This window comes from Prinia subflava, unplaced genomic scaffold, assembly GCF_021018805.1.
Source record: "Prinia subflava isolate CZ2003 ecotype Zambia unplaced genomic scaffold, Cam_Psub_1.2 scaffold_60_NEW, whole genome shotgun sequence".
NCBI lineage: Eukaryota > Metazoa > Chordata > Aves > Passeriformes > Cisticolidae > Prinia > Prinia subflava.
The window spans coordinates 158,709-178,703 of NW_026961067.1; the positions used below are offsets into that span (position 1 = coordinate 158,709).

At 54.3% G+C, this 19,995-nt stretch overlaps 2 protein-coding genes across 3 annotated transcripts; both read right to left on the reverse strand.

Annotated features, from left to right (window-relative positions):
* Window positions 1-1,875: 1,875 nt before the first annotated feature.
* HOXB1 (homeobox B1) lies at window positions 1,876-4,597 on the reverse strand. Its single transcript, XM_063425230.1, has 2 exons — window positions 4,075-4,597; window positions 1,876-2,818 (listed from the first exon to the last, which is right to left on the reverse strand). The coding sequence occupies exons 1-2, from the start codon at window positions 4,595-4,597 to the stop codon at window positions 2,493-2,495; spliced, it is 849 nt and encodes a 282-aa protein (XP_063281300.1). The 3' UTR covers window positions 1,876-2,492.
* A 9,748-nt stretch (window positions 4,598-14,345) lies between these two features.
* HOXB2 (homeobox B2) lies at window positions 14,346-19,235 on the reverse strand. Of its 2 annotated transcripts, XM_063425223.1 has the most exons (3): window positions 18,923-19,235; window positions 17,426-18,048; window positions 14,346-15,890 (listed from the first exon to the last, which is right to left on the reverse strand). In XM_063425223.1, exons 2-3 carry the CDS (start codon window positions 17,790-17,792, stop codon window positions 15,382-15,384), a joined length of 876 nt encoding a protein of 291 aa, XP_063281293.1. In that variant the 5' UTR covers window positions 17,793-18,048; window positions 18,923-19,235; the 3' UTR covers window positions 14,346-15,381. The 2 variants fall into 2 exon arrangements, with proteins under 2 accessions (XP_063281293.1, XP_063281292.1); XM_063425222.1 differs by lacking the exon at window positions 18,923-19,235 and having other exon boundaries at window positions 17,426-18,176.
* Between the last annotated feature and the right edge of the window lie 760 nt (window positions 19,236-19,995).

Consider the following 19,995-nt stretch of genomic DNA (forward strand, 5'->3'; position numbering starts at 1 on the left):
ATCCCGGGATGTCCCAGATGGTCCCGGGTGGTCCCGGGTGGTCCCGGACTGTCCCGGGCGGTCCTGGTTGGTCCCGGGTGGTCCCAGGCGGTCCCGGATGGTCCCGGATGGTCCCGGGCTGTCCCGGATGGTCCCGGGCGGTCCCAGGCGGTCCCGGATGGTCCCGGGGCGGTCCCAGGCGGTCCCGGATGGTCCCGGGCGGTCCCGGGTGGTCCCGGGCGGTCCCGGGCGGTCCCGAAGGACGCGGCGGCTCCGGGGGCTCTCCCGGAGGGTCCCTTTGAGTTTCCAATGAGAGCGGGGTCTCTGCAGTGCCCGCTCAGCGCTGCCCCGCGTTTCATCCCGGCCCTGCCCCCTCCTCACCTGGAACCGGGCCCAACCCCGGCCTGGCCCGGTCCTGGCCCTGTTCCTGCACGGGGGTGTCTGAGCGTGGGGTTTTGGGGTTGTTTTGGTGTTTTCCTCCTGAGCTTTTCCAAATCGCCACTGGAAGAAAAATCCCCTTTTCACCTTTTCCCCTCCATTTCCCCCCTCTTATCTCGGAGCTGATTGGGGTCTCCAAAATCTTTTCTCGGGAGCAAATCCCGGTCCCAGCCCCTGCCCCATGGCCCAGGGACGCTCCGGGGCCCAAACCTGAAATTTCTGACCCTTTTTGTTTAGGGGCAGGGCTTCGTTTTGGTTTTTACCTCCTGACCTTTTGCAAATCGCCACTGGAAGAAAAAAATCCCCTTTTCACCTTTTCCCCTCTATTTTCCCCCTCTCTTATCTGGGAGCTAATTGGGCTCTCTAAAAAAACTTTTTTTTTTCTTTTTCTTTTTTTTTTGGTTTTTTTTCGGAGAGAAAGGAGTTTTTTAGAGCCGGGAAAGATTTTATCTGCGGGGCAGAGCCTGCAGCAGGTACTTCCCTCACCCCTCACCCCTCGCCCCTCGCCCCCCGGCCGCCCCCGCCGAGCAGATTTGCAAATTTGCCCAAGGCCGAACAAAGGCCCCTCCTGGCAGCCTCTGTTGACTTGTTTAGAAATCCCGGAGGCGTTTCGAGGTAAAAAGGTCAGAGCCGCACCGGGCCCGCTCCTCCTCCTCCTCCCCGGAGGTAAAACCTGGGAAATTTCGATTTATTCCGCGGGAAATCCTCTTTTAGGGCTCGCCCTGGGGGAGTGAAGGGAACGAACCGCATCTGACGCTTCGTTTTGGGGGGTTTGAGGTGCGAAAATTCAGGATAAATCAGAAATTCTCTCTATCCGCACCCCCGAGTTTCCTGCGGCAGCTCCAGGGATGATTCCCGGGATTTCCAGGGTGATTTTCTGCTCTCATCCCGCGGGGAAAACGAGCGGAGAATTCCAGAGGGAAGAGTTTTGGGGAGTTTTGGGGAAGCCGGCCCCGATCCCAGGAAAAGGGATCGGCCCCTTTGTTTGGGATCCTTGGAAGCAGCCGGGGACTTCTCCTTCCTCCTCCTCCTCCTCCTCCTCCCTCCCAGCACCCCGCAATCCCCGGAGATCCCCGCTGGGCTGAAAAAACGGGATTTGCGGAAAAACAACAACAAAAACTCAACTTTATTGGGCTGAGGTAGTTCCGTGTGGAGGTGGGGGAAGAGGAGATTCCGGCGGAGGAACCGCCCGGATTTTCTGGGTGATTCCAACCAGTTTTAAACATTTTCAAACCCGGCGTTCAGCCACGCCAGGGCAGGAGGGAGTTCGGGTTTAATCCGGGTTTATCTCCGGGTTTATCTCGCTCCGATGGCCCCGGAGGGTGCGAGGGGCGCGCCCCGAGCTTTGAGGGGGCTCGAAACCATCGCGGCCCCCGGGGTCAGCCCGGGCTCTCTGATAACTCCAATCCCGTCCCCTCCTCGGCCGGCAGCAGCAAAAAATCGAGTAGGAAAAAAAAAAATATAAAAACCAAAACCCTGTATAGCAGAAATAGTGCAAAAATGGGGAAAAAAAGGTGTTTTTTTCTTTTTTTCTTTCTTTTCTCTTTTTTTTTTTCTTTTTCCCTCGGGGTTTGGCTCTGTGCAGAGGCCTCGAGCATCTTGGGCACCTCGGATCTCGTTCCAAGATATACAAATGGGAAATAAAAAGGAAGGGAGGGGGGAAATGCCCTAAACTCCCAATTTTTCCTGATTTTGTTAATTTTTTTTTTTTTTTTACAATCTCGCAAAGAGGAAAAAACCGCATCGGACGGGGGGGGAGAAATCTTTTCTTTTTTTTTTTTTCCAAAGGGGAGCGAACTAAATTCGTTTTAAAGTTTTGGGAGTTGTGGATATTTTTGTTTTTTTCTGGAGTTGAAAGTGCAGTTCCTAAAGGAGAGGGGGAAAGGCAGAAAGGTCCCTGAGACACGGAAATGGCTCCGGACACCGCACACGGCTCCTCGGGAGTCCAGCGCTTTGCGAGGGGCTATAAATTAAAGAGAGGGACTCGTGGGAACAGCCAGGGCTCGGAGGGACCCGGGGAGGGCTGGAGCTCCTCCGCAGCCCCTCGGGGACACCCCCGGGAGGTTTCGGGGGGTTCAGGAGGAGCCGGAGCTGGGGGAAGCCTCGGGGGAGGTGCAGTTGGATTGATCCGAGGCTTCGGCCGCGTCCTTGGCCGCCCTGGAGGCGGCGGCCGGGGCCAGCCCTTCCTTCTCCCTCTTCTTCTGCTTCATCCGGCGGTTCTGGAACCAGATCTTGACCTGGGTCTCGTTGAGCTCCAGGGTGGCGGCGATCTCCACCCGGCGGGCCCGCGTCAGGTACTTGTTGAAGTGGAATTCCTTCTCCAGCTCCGTCAGCTGCCGGGTGCTGAAGTTGGTGCGGATGGCGTTGGGCTGCCCCAGGAGCCCCGGCTCGGCCGCTTTGCCTGGGAAAAACCCAAAAAACTCAGGGCAGGAGCGGCCGGAGGGATCCTCCCCCCGCGGGGAGAGGGTTTCATTTCATTTTTATTCATTTATTCATTTATTCCGCGGGGAGTCCCCTTCTCCCTCCTCCGGCAGCGCCCCGAGCTCCGGGGCTCAGCCCCGGCTCCCGGCCCGCTCCGAGATCCGATTTTCGTTTTGGGATCATCCTGGGATCATCCCGGGATCCTCCCGGCCCCGATTTTCCCTCAGAACCATCCCGGGATCCTCCCGGCTCCGCTTTTCCCTCAGAACCATCCCGGGATCCTCCCGGCTCCGCTTTTCCCTCAGAACCATCCCGGGATCCTCCCGGCTCCGCTTTTCCCTCAGAACCATCCCGGGATCCTCCCGGCTCCGCTTTTCCCTCAGAACCATCCCGGGATCCTCCCGGCCCCGCTTTTCCCTTTGGGACCATCCCGGGATCCTCCCGGCCCCGCTTTTCCCTCAGAACCATCCCGGGATCCTCCCGGCCCCGCTTTTCCTTTTGGGATCATCCCGGGATCCTCCCGGCCCCGCTTTTCCCTCAGAACCATCCCGGGATTCTCCCGGCCCCGCTTTTCCCTCGGGACCATCCCCAGACCCTGCGGGGGCTGCAGGGGAGGGAGAGGATGATGATGGCGGGGGAGGAGGAGGAAGGCCGGGGTTTAAGGGAAGGAAGTGGAACAATGGAGGAGGGGGTGGAAGCCCGAGGAGGAAGCGCCGAACGTTTCCTACTCTGAGCCGGGCTTAAATCAGGGTTGGGCCTGCCGGGAGCCGGGCTCAAGGATGCTCCGTGAGATGTGATGGGAAATCATCACATTGGGTGGGGTTTAAAGGCCCCAAACCCCAAAGAAATCCAATCCAAACCCAAAGAAAGACCCCAAAACCCAAACAAACCCAAGAAAAAGACCCCAAACCCAAATAAACCCCACCAAAACTCCAAAACCTAGTCCTACCCAGCCCCCAAAAAAGGCCCTAAAACCCAACATCCCCCGAAACCTCCAAAACCCAAACCAACCCCCCAAAACCCAAACAAACCCAACCTAAACAAGATCCCCAAACCCAAACAAACCAAACCTAAACAAGATCCCCAAACCCAACCAAACCCAAGAAAAAGACCCCAAAACTCAAACAACCCTCCCAAAAAATCCCCAAACCCCTTCCTGTCCTGGAGGATGAACCCAAACCCTCGGGGAGATCCCCATCCCCGGCCTCGCCCTGGGGAAAGGCGCCCCAAACTCACCAGTTTTGGGGGGGTTCCTCTTCACCCTCATCCACTCGAAGGTCTGCGCTCCCCCGGCCCCGGGGCACGGCTCGGGCGGGCCCGCGGGCTCCTGCTCCTCGTGGCCACCGTACAGGCCGGGCAGGTAGCCCTGCTGCTCGAAGGGCGCCTGGAACGGCCCCGCGGGCCCGCAGTAGCCCTGGGCCAGCGAGGCGGGGCCCGGGGGGTACCCGGCCCCCGGGAAGAAGAGCCCGTCCGAGTCCTGCTGGCCCAGGTAGAGCTGCTGGTAGCCCGCGGGGCTCGGGTAGGCCGGGCTGGCGAAGCGCGAGCAGGAGGAGGAGGAAGGGTGGAAGCTCTGCTGCGGGAGGTGCCCCGCGGCCGCCGGGGCTCCGGGCAGCCCGAAAGGACCGTCCCCGCCCGCGGGGGCCCTGCCGGGGCTCCCCGAGCACGGAGGGAAGGGAGGCGAGGCGGGCTCGGCGGGCAGGAAGGAGCCGCGGTTACAAATCGCGAACTCCACGAAGGAGTTCATGCCCGGATTGTCCATCTGCCAGCGCCGGAGGAGGGTCAGCCCGGTGGGGCTGTGTGTGTTTTTTTGGGGGGGTTCGGGGGGGGATGCGGCCTGCCCTACAACCTTTGGGCAGTCCGTCAAAAGCCGGGAAACTTCCGAACCCCGCGGCTCTCGGGGGGACCCCGCGGGCGGAGCGGGCCCAGCCCAATGAGCGCGGGGCTCCCGAAGTTTGCCCGGGCTCGGGGGCTCATCCATCACGGCCGCGACATTTGCATGACAAAGGGGCTTCAATCAAACGCGGCCCATCCATCTGATAACGACACGGCCGCGTCAAAAATCTCCCCCTCAAAAGGCTTTAAAGGAGAGGGGCGAGGTGGGGTGCGCTGGAGGGGGAAGGGTCGGAATGAGCCGGGAGTGTTTAAAGTGCTAAAAAGACCCCCCGAGTTCTGGGGGGAGCCCGTGGCGGGCACAGCTCGCGGCTTTAAGAAGGTTTGTCCGCGGCTCGGTGTGAGAAAAAGAACAGAGGGGATGGGGAGGTGTGAGCGGAGCGCACAAAAGGGGAGATGCTCTTTGATTCCTTTGGAAACTTTTCCCCACAAAGTGCCTCCCTCCGGCCCGGCTCGGCCTTTTCCGGGATGAGGAACCCGCTAAAAGCTCCTGCAAGAAAAATCCGCTCCCTTCTCGCTTTCATTTGTGCCCGGGGCTAAAAGCCCCGTAATTAGATCGATATTCTAATGAGGAGGCCAAATAAAGTTAGCGGGGACAGAGTGGCTTTTGTTGGAGCCGTGCCCGGCCTGGCAATTCCGGGCTGGGAACCGAAACCCATCCCCGCCTCCACCTGGCACCTTCCCCGTCCGCTCCTCCCTGCTAAAATCCGATTTTTAGGGGGTCTAAGCAATCCCGGGGCACTAAGCCCGGCTTTGCCGGGTTGATCCCGGCTCCCGCAGGCTGAGGAGGAGGAGGAGGAGGGCAGAGCCTGCCTCCAGCCAGGCCGCCCAGAGAATGGGAACATAGGTGGGCAACATTTATTTACTTGTTCGGAGCAGGGAGACAAGAGCGCCCAGCGCTCGGACGCCCACAGCCATTTGTTCTTGTCAGGATATTTACTGCCCGGCCACGCTCCCGGAGCTCCGCCACCGCTCCCGGCCTCTTTTAGCCCGGGCCAAAAGTTCATCCTGACAGGCGAACCCGAGAGGAAAATCCCTTTTTTTCAATTTTTTTTAAATTGAAATTAATTTGAATTGAAAAAAAAATTTTTTAAATTGAAATTAAATTGAGGGGGAACATTTGGTGAGAAAATTCAGCCCGGGCAGCTCCCTCCTTTCAATCCCGTCCCTCCCCCGCCGAGGAAAATTGGATTTTTAGGCAGCTCCAGCTCCCATCCTTCAATTAAAAAATAAATTTATTTTATTTAACCTCCTCCCTCGCCAATTTATTCATTTATTCCGGCTTTGCCGGTGCTGAGACGCTCCAAATGGAAATATTTTATCTTCTCCAAAACTCTCATCCTCCTTAAGGCGAAGGTTCAGAGCCGCTCTCCCGGCGCTCCCCGGCAGCAGAAATCGATTTCTAATTCGATCCCTTTTATATTTCCTTGCGTTCGGGTTCAGATGGACGCGCGGGGATGATTTATGGCTGGAAAACCAAAAAAAAAGGAAAGGTTGGGGTTTATTCCGGCCTCGAACCCAGCGGGTTTTGGGTTTAGGGACACAAAACCAGCGGATTTGTGTCCCTAAAATCGGGGAAAATCGCTGATCCCGAGCCCTGGCGGGGAAACTTTTCCTCTCAGCGAATTCCAAATTCGAGCTGAGGTGAAAACACCGATTTTTTGTGATTTTTTTTGGTTCATGGAAATGTTGGATGGGACTAAATCTGAGCCAGAATCGCTCGAATTCTGCCAAATCCTGCGGGGCTGGGGATGAATTCTGCCAAAACCCCGCGGAGTTTTTGGGAAAGGATTCCCTGGAATCGCTTTGGAAAAGGAAATTTTGGGGTCCCTCCGTGGCCGGGTGGGGCCTGACGGGGCTGGAGACGGAGCGAGGAGGGGTTGAGGGCTGGAATCACCTCGGGATTTGGGGGAAAATCTCCTTTTTTTGGGTTAAACACCGCGAGGAGCCGGGAGGGAGGAAGGGCCCCGCTCCCAGCCCTTCCCTCCCCTCGGACTCCCCAAAATCCCGATTTTCTGCCCCAAAATTCCGGCTGGTGGTGCCGCTTTGGGAAGCCCCGGGGGAGAACCCCCAGCTCGTGTTTCGAGCCCATGGAAACGTCTTTATTTTAATTCTTCTTTTTATTTAAAATCTTGATTCGAAATCTTTATTTTAGAACTCTTTTAAATCTTGATTTTTGGGTCTTGATTTGAAATCCTGACTTGAAATCCTGACTTGAAATCCTGACTTGAAATCTCTTTTTGAAATCTTGATTTTAAATCTTGATTTTAAGTCTTGATTTTAAATCTTGATTTGAAACCTGAATTTTATATCTTGAACGGGGAGGTTTTCGTGGAGGCAACAGAGGAGGAACGAGGTATTCCCAAAGGCCCAGAGAGTCTTCAGGTGCTTCGTTTTGGGGTTAAATACAATATTTTGGGATCAAATGTAACTTTTTGGGTTAATTATAACTTTTGAGGAGTTAAACATAACTTTATTGGGGTTAAATGTAGCTTTTTGGGGGGTTAAATATAACTTTTGGGGGTTAAATGTAAGGTGTTTGGGGGTTAAATATAACTTTTTGGGGGTAAAAATTGCATTTTTTGGAGTCCAGTGTAACTTTTGGGGGTTAAATATTGGTTTTTTGGGGTTCAACAGAACTCCCGGCAGGGAAATTCGGTGTCAGAAATGTCAGCGGCGCTCCCGGCCGGGGGATTTGTGAGGAGCGCGGGACTCAGGAATCCCCAGGAGGATTTTGGGGGGAAAAATTGGAAAGAAAAACTTTTAAAAAAAACCCTCAAATGGAAATGGAGAAAAATCTTTGAATTGTGGAGGGAAAATTTTTCCTGGGCATCCTCTGAGCCAAGCCTCGACTGAGTGTGGTGGCGTTGAGGTGAAAAATCCCAATTTTTAAATTTTTTTGGTGGATGGAAAGGTCGGATTGGGACTGGAGAGCAAAGGAGGAGCGGGATTTAATGAATTGCGAACATCGGGTTATCCACAGGGGGGAAAATCGGATAATTTAAATAAAATAGGGAAAAAATAGGGGAAAAAAAAAGAAAAAGGGAAAACCGAAACAAAACCAGATGATTCAGATAAAACAGAGAAAGGAAAAGAAAATCCACATGAATCAGATAAAATGGGGGGAAAAAAACCAGTAAAAGCCCAGATAATTCAAATAATAGAGAAAAAAAAAAGAAGAGACATGGGGGAGAAAAACCCAGATAATTGAGATAAAATAGAAAAAAATCCTGAAAAAACCCTCAGATAATTCAATTAAAATAGGAAAATAGAAGGAAAAAACCCAGATAATTCGGATAAAATGGAAACGTTTCAGGGATGGAATTCCTGTTCTGCTGGCTCGGGGAATCCTGCGCTGCTTCCCTGGGAATCCCCCCGGCCTCTTCCACGGGCTGAACCCGCCTCGTCTCATTAATTGGGCTCATTTGCATATTTATTAATGGGCGGGAGTGGGGAGGAGGGGCCCGGGCCTGCTGCCCGCGGGCAGGGATTGGGGGGTCCCAGATCCCTCGGGATTCCCGCAGATCCCGAATCCCTTGGGATTCCCGCAGATCCCAAATCCAGCCGGGGGTCCCAAATCCCTTGGGATTCATTCAGATCCCGCATCCTTTGGGATTCCCTCAGACCCCGAATCCCTCGGGATTCCCGCAGATCCCGAATCCAGCCGGGGGTCCCAAATCCCTTGGGATTCATTCAGATCCCGCATCCTTTGGGATTCCCTCAGACCCCGAATCCCTTGGGATTCCCGCAGATCCCGAATCCAACCTGGGGTCCCAAATCCCTTGGGATTCCTGCAGATCCCGGATCTTTTGGGATTCCCTCAGATCCCAAATGCAGCCGAGGATCCCAAATCCCTTGGGATTCCCGCACATCCCGAACCCTTTGGGATTCCCTCAGATCCCAAATCCCTTGGGATTCCCTCAGATCCCGAATTCTTTGGGACCCCCTCAGATCCCAAATCCCTCAGGATTCCCTCAGATCCCAAATCCCTCGGGATTCCCTCAGGTCCCGAACCCAGGCCCAGCCCCGCCCACTCCTCCCCCCGCCCCCCCACCAGAGCACCAATTAATTCACTGCCATCTCCATTAATTGCCATCTCCATTAATTTGCATCTCCATCCAGCTCCCAGCAGCTGGGATTTCCCGGGGCCAGGGAATCGGGACCGGGATCAGGACCGGGATCGGGACCAGGATTGGGATCGGGGTCGGGATCGGGATCGGGATCGGGATCGGGACCAGGACCGGGATCGGGATCGGGAACGGGAACGGGAACGGGAACGGGAACGGGAACGGGAACGGGAACGGGACCGGGAACGGGACTGGGACCGGGATCGGGATCGGGATCGGGATCGGGATCGGGATCGGGACCGGGATCGGGATCGGGATCGGGATCGGGATCGGGATCGGGATCGGGATCGGGATCGGGATCGGGATCGGGACCGGGAGCAGCCCCAGGCCCGGCGGGACGAGCCGGGGCCCACCCGCGCCTCCCTCCCGCTTTTCCTCTCCGTTTTCATCTCCGGGCCAGGAAAACTCCCCGGGATGAACCCAGGGCGAGCTTCGCTCTGCCACCTCTGCGAGAGCGTGAAAAACTCCAAACCTCCGCTGGGGGAGAGGCAGAATTCCCTAAATTCCCTAAAATTCCCCAGAATTCCCTAAAACCCAGCAAAATTCCCAGGAAAAGCGAACCCCCCCCCCGCCTGCCAGGCCTCATCCCCGCCCCGCTTCTCCCCCCGGGATTCGCATCCAGCATCCCCGGGGCTCCCGGGAGCTCTGCCCGGATCTCATCCCCCCTCCCGCAGCCGCACAAAATAAACATTTCCTCAGCAGCCCCACGGCCGCGTGCGGGAGCCGCTCATTTGCATACCCCCGGCCTTAATGACCGCCCGTGTTTTGCCAGCAATCAAGGGCTGGATGTGCTTTAATTCGCTTAATCCGCTTTAATAAACGCCCTCCGGTTGCGCGGAACAGAAGCGGCAGCGCCGCGGAATCTTCGCTCCCCCGCTCGTTTGACATTTCGGGGAAGGTAAAGGATGGCCGAGCTGATGGCGGCATCTCGCAGCCATTCAATAATTCAGATTTTATTGAATATTCCCCCTTCTCTCCTCCCGACGTTTCAGTCTTGCTAATTAGGACAAATAAGAAGCGGCCTGCTGTTAGCGGGGATAATAACTGGAGAGCTCCCATTTATTAACTCGCTTTTCCGGGGGTGGAGAATTGATCTGCGGCCGGGAGTGGCAGCGCTCCCCCAGCGCCGGGGAGCTCATTACGGGCCCTGGTGGGGGATCGGTATCGATGAGGGGCTGGGGGTCGATTTTGGGGGGGTTTTGGACCCCCTTTTCCTGCCCTGGTTATTGATTTGTATTGATGAGGGATTTGGGTTCGATTATGGGGGGGTTGGGACCCCTTTTCCTGCCCTCGATGAGGGGCTGGGGTTCGATTTTGGGGGAAGGGGGGAGTTGGGACCCCTTTTCCCGCCCTGGTTATTGATTTGTATTGATGAGGGGGTTTGGGGTTTGATTTTTGGGGTTTTGGACCCCCTTTTCCTGCCCTGGTTATTGATTTGTATTGATGAGATGTTAGGGTTCGATTTTGGGGGGGGGTTGGACCCCTTTTCCTGCCCTGGTTATTGATTTGTATTGATGAGGGGGTTTGGGGTTCGATTTTGGGGGGGTTTTGGACCCCCTTTTCCTGCCCTGGTTATTGATTTGTATTGATGAGAGGTTAGGGTTCGATTTTGGGGGGGGTTTGGACCCCTTTCCCTGCCCTCGATAGGGAATTGTATCCATGAGGGGTTGGGGTTCGATATTGGGGGGTTGGGACCCCTTTTTCTGCCCTCATTAGGGATTTGTATCCATGAGGGATTGGGATTTAGTTTGGGGGGTTTGGGACCCCTTTTCCTGCCCTCGATAGGGATTTTTATTGATGAGGATTTGGGGTTGATTTGGGGGAGTTGGGACCCCTTTTCCTGCCCTCGATGAGGGGTTGGGGTTCGATTTTGGGGGGGGTTTGGACTCCCTTTTCCTGTCCTGGTTATTGATTTGTATTGATGGGGGGTTTGGGTTCGATTATGGGGGGTTGATTTGAGGGGGTTTGGGGGCCTCTTTCCCATCCCTCATCAGGAATTTGTATTGAAGGCTCAGGATTTAATTTGGGGAGGGTTTAATTTAAGTGGAGGGGGGGTTGGGATCCCTTTCCCCCCCCCTCCTTCGGGGGGATTTGGGTTCATTTTGGGGGGTTTTGGGACCCCTTTCTCACCCCTTTGCCAGGGGAGGGTCCCTCCCGTCCCCTCCCGTCCCCTCCCTCATCCTCGCCCTTCCCCTCCTCCCTTCCCCACGGGAAAAGGGCGAGGAAATGTGGAAATCCGCCGGTTTGGGATAATTTCCCTCATTTTTAGTCTCAAGGTCCTGTGAGTGCGGAAACCCGCCAGCTTTTGGGATTTTTCCTTTTTTTCCCCTCATTTTTAAGCTGGATGGAGGAGGCGCCGTGTCCGGAGAGGCCAAAAGGATGCGCAGACCCCAAAACCCCCAAATCCGCCCCATTCCCTGCTCCCAGTGCTCCCAGCAGGCCTGGAATGGGGGAGGAGGAGGAGGAGGAGGAGGAGGAGGAGGAGGAGGAGGAACCTCCAGGAACAAATGGCGCTTTGATAGACAAGCTCTGGCATTGCCCGGGCGGCCGCCGAGCGCCTTCCAGCAGCCGGGGATATTAAATAAACCCCCCAAAAATAAAAATAAAAATAAAAAAATCTCCTTTTTCTGCCGGGCTCAGCTTCCCCCCCGCCCTCAGAGCCGGCGGCTCGGGGGTCCCGGGGCGGGGAGGGGGCGCTGGGAGGGGGGCAGGGGGTGCCGGTGGCTCCCAGGCGGGGGCGAGGGGCGAATCTCGGCTCCAGCAGCGCCGGGCGCGGCCTTTTATGGGCGGGAAGGGGTCGGAGAGGCGCTGCCGTGAATATTTAATGTGGATAAACCCCCCCTGCTTCCCTTGGGTTGTTTTTTTTTTGTTTGTTTGGGGTTTTTTTGGGTCTTTTTCCCCAGGAGCGAGGTTTTGGAATCGCCGCTTGGTTCCGTGGGAAAAGAGCCCGGCGAGATTATTGAGGGGGTGAAAAAAAAAATGAGATTATTTGGAATAAAAAGGTGGCGGTAAAATCATCCTCACCCCACCGCCCCCTCCTCTTTGTTAGAGCGGAGGGAGATCGCCCACAGCAATCTCCAAAACATCTGCCGAGGCTTTGCCTTCTTTATCCCACTTTTATTTATTTTTAAATTTTTTAAATTTATTTTTAAGGCCCGGAGTGCCCACCCAAGCCCGGCTCTGCTGCTTTTAACTCCAAATAAAAAATCAGAAATTTCCCCTCACCCCAAACGTTCCCTTGGAGAGAGAGGGGGGGAGGGGAGTGACCCCACCCAGGCACTGAAAACACCAAATTCACCCCAAAATTTCTGTGGGGCAGCACCCCAAAGGCGGCAGGAGCCGAACGGGCCGGTTGGAGTTTGAGATTTTATTTTTAATTAAAAATTAAAAGGGGCTGGGGAAGTTTGAAGGGTCCCCTCCCCCTCCTTTCCCGCCTCCCTTTGGCACAAATCCCCCCTGGACCCCTCCCAAAATTTGGGGAACCCCACGGCCGCGTTCGGGTGATTCTCACCCAGAAACCTCCCCCCAAAACCCTCCCCGGGACGAGTTTGGGGTGAAAATCGCAAGATTTGGAAGGGATCAGCAGAAATCCTGGAAGGAGGTGACGGATCCGGGGGGATGGGGAATAAAAACAGGAGAAAATGGGAATAAACCAGGAGAAAAGAGGAATAAACCAGGAGAAAAGAGGAATAAACCAGGAGAAAAGAGGAATAAACCAGGAGAAAAGAGGAATAAAACAGAAGAAAAGAGGAATAAAACAGGAGAAAAGAGGAATAAAACAGAAGAAAAGAGGAATAAAACAGGAGAAAAGAGGAATAAAACAGGAGAAAAGAGGAATAAAACAGGAGAAAAGAGGAATAAAACAGGAGAAAAGAGGAATAAAACGGGAGGAAAGCAGAATAAACCAGGAGAAAAGCGGAATAAACCAGGCCCCGCTCTTACCCCTCCTTCTCCTCTCACGTTTATTCCTCACCCAAACGCCCTCCCCGAGTGGATTTTTTTTATTTTTTTGAGCTTTCACTCCAAATCCTCCTTTTTCTCCTCATTTTTTTTCGCAGCTCGGGAGGTTTCAAACCTCGGTGGGTTCTGCGCTGCCGGAGAACAGAGGAGGAGGAGGAGGAGGAGGAGGATGGGGATGAAGGGCGGGATGTGGGAGGCCGGGAATGGCCCCGGAATTCGCGTGGGCTCCGGCGCTGCCTTTGTGTTGGTTTTCCATCCTTTTATCCCCCTTTTTCTTGTTTTTTTGGGGTTTTTTGAGGGGTTTTTGGAGTTTTTTGGGGGGCTTGTTTTTGTTTTTGTTGTTATTGTGGTTTGGAGTTGGTGGTTGGTTGTTTTGGTTTGTTGTTTTTTTGTTTTTTTTTTTCTTAAAGGAGAGGGATTTTTCCCATCAGTGAAATAAAACCGCAAATATTAAAATTAGGAAAAGAAAAAAAAAAAAAAACCACCTCGCCTTTTCGATTTAATACCATCAATAAATAAACAACCAAACACCAAAAAAAAAAAAAAAAATTAAAAATTTAAACCAGAACTAAGGAAGGAAATCTTTCCCGGAGCCTCTGGAAATGTTGGTTGGGAGCGATTCCTTTTGTCTCCTCTCAGGGCACACGAGGAGATTAAACCTCATTACAAAGAGAAAAGAGAATGATTTATGGACGAAAACAAAACAAAACAACAACAAAAAGGAGTTCTTGGAATGAAATCCGGGGCAAACACGCGTTTGTCGGTTTTATAAAGACGTTTATTTACTCTATGAAAATAATATACAATAAATAATTTGCCCTTTGCTATGAAAGGATTTCAATAAATAATCTACATCTAAAACGTAAAAAGAGGAAGGAAATTTCCTCTGATTTTTTTTTTAAATTTAATTTTATTACAAAATCTAAAAGTCTCGTTCTGATTCCTGAGAAAGTCGCTGGGGAGGATTTACAAATTTTAATTTTTTTTTTCCTCTGGAGGGCTCAGATCCCCGCCGTGCGTGAGAACTACCGGAAATAAATAAGGGAGGAATAAATAAATAAAACTATCATAAAATACCTGTGTTTTATCCAAACTGGGGCCGCTCTTTCACCCTCTGGGATAAATATTGGGAGGGGGAGTTGGGTCTCACGGAGCTTGGAATGGAATTGGGAGGAGGCGATGGAGGGAGAGATGGCTTGAGGCTGATTTGGGGGTTCCCCTTCTTTTAGGACAGATTTTGGGGATTCCCTCTTCTTTTGGGGCAGATTTGGGGGGTTTCCCCCTTCTTTTAGGGCAGATTTTGGGGGGTTCCCCTTCTTTTGGGACAGATTTTAGGGGGTTCCCCTTCTTTTGGGGCAGATTTGGGGGGGTTCCCTCTTCTTTTGGGGCAGATTTTGGGGGGTTCCCCCTTCTTTTAGGGCAGATTTTAGGGGGTTCCCCCTTCTTTTAGGACAGATTTTGGGGGGTTCCCCTTCTTTTAGGACAGATTTTGGGGGGTTCCCGCTTCTTTTAGGACAGATTTTGGGGGGTTCCCTCTTCTTTTGGGGCAGATTTTGGGGGGTTCCCGCTTCTTTTAGGGCAGATTTTAGGGGGTTCCCCTTTCTTTTAGGGCAGATTTTAGGGGGTTCCCGCTTCTTTTAGGGCAGATTTTGGGGGGTTCCTCCTTTTTTTTTGGGCAAATTTGGGGGAGTTTCTCCTTCTCTGAGCACAGATTTTGGGGTGCTGGCAGTGGCTGGGCTGGGGTTGGCAGCCCCAAATCTCTGGGTGGGATGGGAGGGGGTATTTCCCGCCTTTCAGGGCAGATTTTGGGGTAGATTCCCTTCTTTTAGGGCAGATTTGGGGGGGTTCCCCTTCTTTCAGGGCAGATTTTGGAGTAGGTTCCCTTCTTTTAGGGCTGCTTTTGGGGGAGGGTTCCCCCTTTGTTTCAGGGCCGATTTTGTGGGGTTCCCCCTTGTTTTAGGACAGATTTTGTGGGGTTCCCCCTTGTTTCAGGGCCGCTTTTGTGGGGTCCCCCTTCTTTCGGGGCCGATTTTGGGGGTTTCCCTTTGTTTCAGGGCCGATTTTGGGGGGTTCCCCCTTGTTTTAGGACAGATTTTGTGGGGTTCCCCCTTCTTTCGGGGCCGATTTTGGGGGTTTCCCTTTGTTTCAGGGCCGATTTTGTGGGGTTCCCCCTTGTTTTAGCACAGACTTTTTGGGGTTCCCCCTTGTTTTAGCACAGATTTTTTGGGGTCCCCCCTTGTTTTAGCACAGACTTTGGGGGTTCTCCCTTCTTTCAGGGCCGATTTTTTGGGTTCCCCCTTGTTTTAGGACAGATTTTTGTGGGGTTCCCCCTTGTTTTAGCACAGATTTTGGGGGTTCCCCCTTCTTTCAGGGCAGATTTTGTGGGGTTCCCCCTTGTTTTAGCACAGATTTTTTGGGTTCCCCCTTCTTTCAGGGCCGATTTTGGGGGTTCCCCCTTGTTTTAGGACAGTTTTTTTGGGGTTCCCCCTTGTTTTAGGACAGATTTTGGGGGTTCCCCCTTCCTTCGGGGCCGATTTTCGGGGATGCCGGCAGCCAGCAGCCCCCGCTACTGCACTCCCAGGTGCTGCAGGTCCATGGTACAGAGCGCGCTGCTGAAGAGCTCCAGCTCCTCCTCGGAGAAGCGCAGGGGGCTCTCCATGGAGCCGGGAAGAGCCGGGGAAAACCCCTGGGGAAACTCCAGGCACGGCTCGGCCTCGAACAGCCCCAGCTCCGGGGACGCGCATCCCTCCCCCGGCGCCGCTCCGGGGCCCCGGAGCTCGGTCCCCAAGGCCGGGCTGCCCTCGGGCTCGCTGCTCTCCTCCGGGCCGGCCGTGGGCAGCTCCCCGTCCGCGGGTTCCTTGTGCTGGCTCTGCCTCTTGTGCTTCATGCGGCGGTTCTGGAACCAAACCTTCACCTGGCGCTCGGTGAGGTCCAGCAGCGCCGCGATCTCCACTCGCCGGGGCCTGCACAGGTATTTGTTGAAGTGGAATTCCTTCTCCAGCTCCAGCAGCTGCGTGTTGGTGTAGGCGGTGCGGAGCCTGCGGGAGCCGCAGCCCTCCGCCAGCCCCGGCGCGGCTGCAACGAAATAAAATTGTCACTGAGGGTTTGGGGGGGGTCACCGAGAGCTTGGGGGGGGTCACCGAGCGTTTGGGGGGATCCTGGAGCGTTTGGAGGGGTCCCGGAGCCTTGGAGGGGTCCCCGAGGGTTTAGGGGGGTCACCGAACGCTTGGAGAGGTCCCCGAGTGCTTGGAGGGGTCACGGAGGGTTTAGAGGGGTCACGGAGCGCTTGGAGGGATCCCCGAGCCTTGGAGGGGTCACGGAGCGCTTGGGGGGGGTCACCGAACGCTTGGAGAGGTCCCCGAGTGCTTGGAGGGGTCACGGAGGGTTTGGGGGGGTCACGGAGCCTTGGAGAGGCCCCCGAGCCTTGGAGGGGTCACGGAGCGCTTGGGGGGGTCACCGAGCGTTTGGGGGGGTCCCCGAACGCTTGGAGAGGTCCCTGAGCTCTTGGAGGGGTCACGGAGCGCTTGGGGGGGCAGGTCACGGAGCGCTTGGGGGGATCCCTGAGCCTTGGAGGGGTCCCCGAGCGTTTGGGGGGGTCCCTGAGCTTTGGGGGGGTCCCTGAGCCTTGGAGGGGTCCCCGAGCGTTTGGGGGGGTCCCTGAGCTTTGGGGGGTCCCTGAGCTTTGGGAGGGTCCCTGAGCCTTGGAGGGGTCCCTGAGCCTTGGAGGGGTCCTCTCGCTCTGACCCGGTTCGGGGCAGCCCCTCCGGGAGAGAGAAATTGTTCAGTTCCACTCTTTCCGCTCTGGAGGAGGACTGGGAATGGCTTTGGCCTCGAGAGGAGAAGGGATTTCGCTCCTGGCCTCTCCCTTTGGAGCCCTTCCCTCTCTGCCGCTCTGGAGGATAAAGGGAATTTCAAACCATTCCTTCTTTCCTTTTTTTAAATTTTCTTTTTCTTTTTTTTTCTTTTTTTTCCTCTCTTTCCCTGTACTTTAATGTCATTATTCCATTTTTTTTCCCCTCCGGTGTCCGCCCTCGCCCTGCCCGCTTTCACCTGAGCCGTGCCAAGGAAATCCCGGGATTGTTCCTCCCGCGCTTTATCCCGGGGGAAGGAGGCGCTGCCCCTTTCCGGGGGGCTCGGGGAGGTTTTGGGGTGCAGAGATTTCATTTTGCAGGACCAGCCCCAGCTCCTTCCCCTCCCCACCCCCCCGCCTTCCCACCCTTTTCCTCCCCCACCCCCGCGCGTCTTTGGGGGTTTCGTTGTTTCCTTTTTCTTTTTCATTTTCCCCCCGTTTTTTTTTTATTTTCCCCCTTTCCCTATAATCTGTACAAAACCCGCAGCGCCGGCACAGAAAGCCGAACAAACGGAGTTCCAAACCTCCCCCGGCTCCCCCTCTCCCTTCTCGCTGTCGGCTTTGGCAGAAGTTGCAGAAATTTGTTTTTTTTTTAATTGGCGGGGGGGAGGCAGCAGAGCCCCCCCGTGCCGGGGACATCTCCCCGCGAATTTCCACCCCGGGTGCTGGGGATGCGATTTTGGGGCCAGACGAGGAGAATTTGGCTTTTTTTGGGGGGGATCCTCTCCCCCATCCCAGGGAGCGCCCCCTCCACACCAACCTGCGGGAGATCCTGCGGAGGGCAGCGGCAGCGAGGAGGATGATGAGGGTGGGGACGAAGAGGACGGAACCTGGGCGGATTTTTTGGACGATTTCTTCTCCTTCATCCAGGGGAACTCCGCGGCCGAGGGCTGCGGCTGCAGCGGCCCATGGGGTGCTCGATTTTGGCTCCTCGGTCTCTCCCGGCTGCCGGAGCAGGGGCTCAGGCTCTGCAGGACGCTGTGCTCGAAGGGAGGAGGAATTAACGTCGAGTCCTTGATTGATGAAGTTTGAAACGTCTCCAGGACAGCGGGCAGAGACGTCAGGCACTCGGCGAGCGAAGGCTGGCTATTTATAAACCCGATCTCCCTCTCAAATTCAAAATTCATGGCTTTTCCAGGGCCCGGGGTTTAAAAAGCGGGAGGGAGGCGGGGGAGAGGGAGGAGGAGGAAGAGGAGGGGGAGAGGGAGAGGAATCCGCGGGCCCGGGTTTTTGATGGAGGGATGATGACGGTGCTCGGGCCTTTTATAATTGTTATTTTGCCGATCATACGGGCGGAGGGGACCCTGCTCCGCTAAACTCGGGGCTGGAAATCGCAGCCAATTCCCCGTCACGTGTGCGGCCGCGGCCAATGGCAGGCGGGGCCTGTGGCAAACAGAAAGCAGGATTTTCTTTAATTGATTAAAAAAGGGCGAGAGAGAGAGGGAGGAACCCCAGAAAAGCCGGCAGCACCCAGCAGCACCCCGGAATCAGCGTCCTTCCTTGGCCGGGGGGTGTGGGAAGGGAGATGCTCCTTTCCTTTCCTTTCCTTCCTTTCCTTTCCTTTCCTTTCCTTTCCTTTCCTTTCCCTTTCCTTTCCTTTCCTTTCCTTTCCTTTCCTTCTTCCTTTCCTTTCCTTTCCTTTCCTTTCCTTTCCTTTCCTTTCCTTTCCTTTTCCTTTCCTTTTCCTTTCCTTTCCTTTCCTTTCCTTTCCTTTCCTTTCTTTCCTTTCCTTTCCTTTCCTTTCCTTTCCTTTCCTTTCCTTTCCTTTCCTTTCCTTTCCTTTCCTTTCCTTTCCTTTCCTTTCCTTTCCTTTCCTTTCCTTTCCTTTCCTTCCCAAACCTTCCCAAACCTTCCCAAACCTTCCCTTCCCAACACTCCCTGCCCTTCCCGATGTTCCTTTTCCCGCTTTTCCTGCCCCATTCCCGCCCCATTCCCTGCCCCATCCCTGCCCCATTCCTGCCCCATTCCTGCCCCATTCCCGTCCCATTCCTGCCCCATTCCTGCCCCATTCCCATCCCCATTCCCTGCCCTCTCCCGGTGCCTCCAGCCGCTCTTCCCAGCCCTCCCCAGCTGTGGGAAAATGGGATTTTCCTCCCTCCCGGACATTCCCAGCTGGATCCCGGCTCCCGTTCCCGCCTCTCCCCCTCTCCGCCGCTCGGGATTCCCCCGGAGTTTGTGTTGGAGTCTGGGTGCGAACACTTAGCGAGCTTTTAAGTCAAGTTTAGTTAAACCTGCCCGATTTCCCGGCTCAAATTACTTTTAAAGAGCAGCTTAATCCTCCTCCTTCCCAAGCCAGGCTTAATGGACGCTTTGCACTCTCCTCAAAGGCCAAACGCGTTTTAAGGTCACGGATATCTTTGAAATCGCATCTCTTCCTTCTCCCACAAGCAGCGCCACTTCCAGAGTTTACAAAATAAATAAATAAAATTAAAATGTCATTTCCCAAGATTTTTTTTTCTCTCCCTCCCTCTCCCCTTTCTTTGCCCTCTTTAGAGCGCCCCGGGTCCACCCAACGCGAAAAGAAGAGAGAAATCATCAATCTTTTCCTCCAAAGACTTCTGACAGCTCGGCCCTGACTCACCCAGAAAAAAAAAAAAATTCGGCTTTTAGCAGAGTTTTTTAACCCAGGGAAGATTTATAAACTTCAATCCGCGGGTTTCAAGGGTAGAAACCCAAATTTCGCCGAGGGGAGAGAAAAAAAAAAATTAATCTGCCCCGAGGGGGTGGAAAAGGAAATTTTGGAGATTTTTGGGGTTTGCTGGAGCCCCGGTTCTCCCGATCCGCAGCCGGGAGGGCCCGGAGGCTCCATCCCCGCGGGGAGAAGCCTGGAAACTTTTGTCACCTCAGGCATCTGCGTGGGTGGGGAGGGTTTGGGAAAGCCACGGAATAAATCTAAAGCTCATTTAGCAAGGGAGCAAAGGGAATAATTACATTAATCAAAAAAATACCGAGCGCAAAACAAAATTTCCACGAGTGTTTTGTGAATTCGCTTATCAAAACTACCGAAAATCTGTTTAATCTCGTCAGAATCGATGATTTAAAAGAAAATAATTTGGTTTCTGATCATTGCTGGCTGGTTTAAAGTGGGTATTTGGGGTGTCCGGGGGTGCCAATTTCTCTTTTTTGAGGGATGGAGAGGAAAAATTTGGGATGCAAAACTCCTCCCGAGAGCTGGCTCTGATTTTGCTGACACTTGGAGATGCAAGGGGGAAAGAGAAATAAAAAGAGGGGGGAAATGAAAATAGGGAAAAATGAGAAATGGGGGGAATGAAAAGAGGGGGAAATTAAAAGAGGGAAAAATGAAAAGGGGGGAAATGAGAAGAATGAGGG